The sequence below is a fragment of the Psammomys obesus genome, unplaced genomic scaffold, assembly GCF_907164565.1.
Source record: "Psammomys obesus unplaced genomic scaffold, mPsaObe1.curated_primary_1811, whole genome shotgun sequence".
Classification (NCBI taxonomy): Eukaryota; Metazoa; Chordata; class Mammalia; order Rodentia; family Muridae; genus Psammomys; species Psammomys obesus.
In genome coordinates, this window is record NW_026590511.1 from 199,961 (window position 1) to 205,982 (window position 6,022).

The 6,022-nt window shown below is 61.6% G+C and overlaps 1 protein-coding gene across 1 annotated transcript; it reads right to left on the reverse strand.

Annotated features, from left to right (window-relative positions):
- Nucleotides 1-2,234: 2,234 nt before the first annotated feature.
- On the reverse strand, nucleotides 2,235-5,369 carry C2cd4c (C2 calcium dependent domain containing 4C). The gene is made up of 2 exons (XM_055607867.1): nucleotides 5,112-5,369; nucleotides 2,235-4,709 (listed from the first exon to the last, which is right to left on the reverse strand). Exon 2 carries the CDS (start codon nucleotides 4,679-4,681, stop codon nucleotides 3,413-3,415), a length of 1,269 nt encoding a protein of 422 aa, XP_055463842.1. The 5' UTR covers nucleotides 4,682-4,709; nucleotides 5,112-5,369; the 3' UTR covers nucleotides 2,235-3,412.
- Nucleotides 5,370-6,022: the final 653 nt, after the last annotated feature.

Here is a 6,022-nt window from a genome sequence, read left to right on the forward strand (position 1 = left end):
CACACACACACACACACACACACACACACACACACACACACACACACGGGTGGCGGCCGGCAGAGGAAGCTTTTCAAGCTCAGCTGGAACCCCACACTGTCAAGTGAAAACTGGAGGCTGCAAACAGCCACAGTACCCCATGGCAGTGAGCGGGCTTAGGGAGGGCAGGTGGGGGTTCAGAGATCGTGGGAGCCTTGGCAAGAGGGCCAGCGAGGCCACACAGAGCGCTGGTGAGACGGCCCTGCCGCCCAAGGCCCTTCGTAGGTTCAGTGCCTTCTGCAAATCTCAGGCGGGAGGCTTGTGCCCTCTTCATTCCCTCCCCAGTTCTGTGAGTGTGCACAGCGGAGCTTCTGTAGCTGTGTCCCCTGTCTGCATTGTCTTGGGGCACCCCAGGACAGGAACCTCACTCCTCAGCCATGAGGCTCACTGCCCCAGTGTTCTTGATGGAAATCATCAGGCTGGAGCGGAGGGGACTTCATCGCCTCTCCAAGCTGAAAGGGCACCCAGCCATGGGAGGTCAGGCACAGCCGGACCCAGGAAGCCAACACGGATGTTACCCTCACCCTCAGCTGTGAGTGGAATCTGCCAAGAGACTTGTGCTTACGAGGACCTGGTTGCCCACTGCATCTTCAAGGCAGGATGGAGGCCGCTGGCAGAGCGCATGCCGGCACTCTCACCTGCCTCTGCCGTCGCCACAGACCATGGGGCCTGAGTACCCTGGCTGTTGCCAGGCAGAGAAGAGGTCTCCTGGGATTCATGGCAACAGGCAGTGAGGGACCCCATCTGTGCTCCCTCGGGTGTCCTCCCAGGAAGCATTAGGCAGAGTGGAAGCCAGGTTCAAAGGGGCCCTCAGCTCCAGGCAGAAATGATATGGGGAATGATGATGCCATGTAGGGCCACACCTGTGGCCATGGGGCGCACACACGTTACGTATGGGCACAGGCAAACGCACAAGTGTACAAACCAAGACAGGGGTGTGTTCAGAGTCACATAGGGTGTCAGGGTGACACACAGAACACTTGCTTCCAAGAGATGAATCAGCTCTGGAATGGCACACAGGTGGCCAAGGAGAAGCCCCGTTGCCCTGGCAACACATCCCAGGACTTTGACTCAGTGGTGCTATTCATCTGCCACTGGCAGGAGGGGTTGCTAGGGACCCTAGGCCAGCAGGAGGTTCCCAGTGGCAGCATGAGGACTTGATGTGCCCTGGGGCAGAGAGCAACACACGGTCTTTTCCTGGGACCAGAGGGACATAGGGTCCTGGCTGGGATGAGAGAGGCCACGGGGCCTTGGGTAGACAGTAGAAGCAGTGCCCTGTGCTGGAAGTCTAGGAGGCCTGTGAGTCCACAGCTCTGAACGGCAGTCACTGGGGCGCCCACCTCCTTAGCCATGGACACAGCCAGCCCAGCCCTCCCATGTGGTCATGGCTTGCCCAGTATCTTTCCGCCATTGCTGTTACTCATGCCCAGGCTGGTAGAACATCACAGGTGTCATGGTCTGGTAGCTCTTCCCCTTAGCATAGGTCCCGCCCACCCACAGGATAGCAGTTAGGAGCCCACATCGGCCACAGTGGCCAGCAAGGTGATGAGGGGCAGCAGGACCTTCTGCCTCCTGCTGCCCAGCTAAGGCATCCTCACCCAGCACTGTAGGTGCCTTGTCCATGGTACACAGGTGACTCCCAGGGACTAGATGACCCTGTCCCAACTCTTAGACACATCCCCACACAGCGAGCCACTGCAGAGAAAACTGTTCCAGCTCAGAGTCCCCAGAGGGTTTCCTGTGGAAAGCGCCTGCTGCTCAGGCAGTATCCTCCAGACCTGTCTTGGGGTCTCACTGGGCCAGACAGGCCAGTTCCTGACAACTGACAGTGCCTAAAGAGTCCCCAAGTTGGCAAGACCTAAAAAAGGAGACAGCTTTCTGGGACTACCCGGCTCGACTCCACTCCCAGCCTTGGCCGGAGAGCTGGACTTTCAGTGGAGTTCACCGACCTCTGTCCGGCACCCTATGGGATATCCACAATGTCCACAATGTCCGGCTGTTGTGAGATGGGCTGAGCTGATGTGGATGGAGGCTGAGTAGGGAGCCCAGCGCTCAGGCCTGTGAGTCCTCTTCACAACAGGCTGGGGTCCCCCTCCCTCTTCGGCAGAATGGGAGCGTGAGAAAGTTCCTCCTCTCCCCACAGCCATCCACAGAGGCACTCCTTTGTTATTAAACACAAAGCGAGCAGACCTGCGCCCCCCCGCACTCCCCAAACACCTTTACTGCACTAAAAACGGCATTATAAACAAACACATTTGGGGACGGTGTCTCAAAGATTCACATACAGTCAGCAGCAAACACAAAGGTATCAAACAGTGCAGGATATAGAAAACGGGACCTCACAGAGCATAGGGGACGGGAGATAGAAAACAGCAGGGGACCCCCTGAGACCCTCTGCCCTCCCCCGCTATTGACCAGCCCAGGTGTTTGGTGTGGCCCAGTTCCAGAGACCACGGGGACAGGGCATGGGAAGGAGTCAACTCCAAGGTGCCAGTCAGCCTCAAGGGTCCAAGCAATCAGCTTCCATGCCCTTTCCTAGGGCGGCTTTCAGAGTCTGAGGAGTCAGCAACAGAGAAAGAGATGCAGGGTCCCCCGGCCCACCAGCGCCCACCAGTCAGTCCATTCTGTTCTGAGTCTGTGTGAAGTACAGCAGCCATGTGTCCCAACCCACCAGGGTTTCCTGTCCAGGAAAGCCACACACACACAGCCCAGAGCCCTCCCCCCAACACACACACTATTTACACTCCGGAGCAAAGAGCTGCTGGCCAAGGGCACCCTGGGAAGGCTTAGCTCGCAGGATGGGAAAGGAGCCACAGGCTTGAGGCAGAAGCTCCGAGTTACAGGTGGCTCTGGTTGGTCAGCAGGAGTGGAGGGAAGCCTATGCAAAGGAGCCTTGGCACCGCATCCCTCCGCTCCTGGTGCGCTCTGGCCTGCCAGTCTCCTCTGTGCCGGCCTGAAGGCCAAGCCCTCCTGTGGTTCCTTAGCCAGAATTTGGGAGCCTGGGCCTACCTGGAGCCAGCCTCGCCAGAGAGGATGACCTCCCTCAGACTGGGAGGTCTCTGGGCACCCATGCTGTGGAGAAAAACACCCTGTTGCAGCGAAGGAAAAAAACAATGTTCCCCACTCAGGGAACTCATCTCCGAGTCCCAGCAGCCTCAGGTAACCGGGATCCTGGGACCGCTAAGAACCCCCACAACTCTACGTGGATGGGCCAAGCAGTATCATAGGGTGGAAGAGGGAGCGCCGGTCTAGAGAGCGGCCCATCTTCTCCCAAGAAAAGAGCAACAAGAGAGATCCAGGGAACGCAGGGCCGCAGGGCACGCCCACCCCACCCCTCCGCTGAGCGCAGTGTGGAGGGGAGGAGCCGGTGACCTCACAGAAAGGGCAGCAGAGAGGTCAGTGGCAGTTCCTCCTCCCCCAGGAGTGTGTCCCGCTTGAGGCTGCTCCCCTTATTGACCACCTTGATCCTGAGGGCCAGCTTGCGCACACTGGCCGGGCCCAGGCCATCAAAGAAGAAGTCCTCGTTGAAGATGGGGTGGCGGCTGTTTTTGATAATGGTGCTCCGCTGCTTCTGCAGCTTCCCGGGGACCAGGCACAGCCCCACGCAGCAGTTGATGCTCCTGGCGTCGCAGGGCCGGTCGTAGAGACCCTCGGCCGCCAGCAGGCGCACCCGCAGGCGGGCCTGAGCCGCCTCGTACTCGGCCAGCAGCCTCACGCTGCCCCTGGTGCCTATCCGCACTGTGTGCTCTCCACGTGGGGCCTGGCCAGACTCAGGGCCCGGCTCCGGGGTGGCCCTGCGGGTCAAGCGGCGACGGACACCTGGGCTGGTGTCTGGCGTGCTGTCGTCGGCAGACAGGGAGCCATGGCGACCCACGGACTGTTTCAGCTGGCTCACTTTGGCCTGGCTGTCCTGGGCGAAGCCCTTGAGCAGCGACACGGAGCGAGAGAGCAGAGGGGACCCGAAGGGGGAGGACTCCGCAGAGGACCCCGTGTCACTTTCCCCGCCACTGAAGTAGCGGCTAGGGCTCATGAGGGTCCCCCCAACCTCCCGGGATCCCCCATCACCCCCATTGGCCTTGGCACCGGCTCTCCGGCGCCCGGCGCCAGGGGAGCCCACCTGGGCCAGGGCCCCGTGCTCACTGTGGAAAAGGGACTCCTTGCGTCTGGTATGGGGACTCTCCGCCAGTGTGGCAAAGCCATAGGACGTCTGCGCCTTGGGCACAGAGGGCAATGACATGGCACCCTGTGCCTGGGGGTCGGCGTTGGTGGCCTCCTCGGCTGTCCAATCCTCTGCACTCTCTATCTGAATCACGTGCCGTGTGGCTGCCTTCAGCAGGCTCCTGCTCTCCGAGGCCAACTTGACCGGCAGCCTGGGGCTGCGAGGCGATCGGCGGGGCCCAGGCGAGGCCAGGTTCTGCTCTGAGGTGGATGGGCCCAGGTCCGCCTGCCCTTCAGCCTCTGTGGGGCCTGAGGGCAGCTTGGGTGGGATGAAGAAGTCGGGGATCTTGTCCGGAGTCAGCACGTTGCTATAAAGAGGACCCTTGGAGGCCTTGTCCCGAGCCTCTCCACCCACCCCGCGGCTGGCTCCGTTCTCCCCAGACCCCCGAAGTCGTTCCAGGAACCACATGTTGGTTTTCCTCATGAGGACAACAGGCAAGAGACCAGGGCGTCTGGGAAAAGAAACAGGGGTCAGAGTGACGCTTGCGTCCAAAGGTCACCTGTCAGGGCTGTCAGAGGGTAGGACCTGTGTTAAGGGGGTCACCTGTTTGTGCCCAGGGTCAACTGACTGTCAGGGCTGTCAGGAGGTAGCACTCATACACAGGGGTTACCTGCCAGGGCCCCATTGGGTTGACAGCTGGTTCAGGGGTCACCACCTGCCAGGATGGAGGCCAGCGTAGTCTAGGTCACGCTGAGCGCTCTTGGGGAGCCCTGAGCAGGGTCAGTCTCCCACGCGAGCCGGGCCCGGCCTGCATCCTGCGCACCCACCCACCTGAAGGGTTCGGGGTCCCTCCCCCCTCCCCCGGGAATCACAGGCCGGAGCTGCCCCGGCCCCGCCCCCAGCTGTCACCCACCTGTGGCTTCACTCAGCTGCTGCACCTTGCGTTGGGGGAGGCGGCGGCAGCCCTGGGCCCCGCGCAGCGAGCTGACCGCGCCCCCGACTCCCCGTGCGCCGGGTCTGGACACCGCGGAGCGCGCTGGGCTCAACAGCCGCGCGGGCTGCGGCGACTCCGGAACGCGGGGTTCGGCTACGGCCCGGCGCAGCTGCGAGGCGGCAGCGCAGCGGCCAGCTCAGCGCTCGGCGCGGGAAACCGCCCACCAAGCCGTATTCCTCCGAATGCGGCCGCGCGCCCGCGTCCCCCGCAGTCCGCGAGGGGCGGGGTCTCCCGGAACTGGCCGAGGGTTGGGTGTCGGGGGCGGGGCTCCTCATATGGGGATGGGTCTGCATGCGGGGCGGGGCCTAGAAGATAGTCTCCGGGTTCAGCATGCGGGGATGGGCGGAGCTTCTGATAAATAGGGTGGAGCCTGAAGAAGGGGCGGAGCTGGCAGGAGCACTGAGACTTAGTTGTTCGGTCCCGGGGCCAGGGTGGGTGGGGCGTGGCTTCCTGGTACAGGGAGAGGGTGCTATGAGGGTTAGAAGAACCTAACAGGCCAGGGGCGAGTCCAGCTGCATGAGGCAGGTGTTGGGCTCTGGACGGGATCTCCCGGTACCAGCTTGTACAGCCTGTGGTCCTGCAGTACTGATCTGGGCCTCCAGTACTACACTGAGTGGAATAGTCTGGATGGGGAGGCTGAGGGGCGGGGCTTGTGACACAGGACCCAGCTGAGTCAGGACCCACTTCCGGTCCGGGCTCCGCCCTTCAGCTCTGGGGAGCAAAGCAGGCCCCCTCACTAGTCAGCTGTTCGTCAACCAATAATAATAATCGTAAAGATTGGATCTGGGAACTAAGTACCAATTGGCCTCTAAATGACCTTCTCCGTCTCG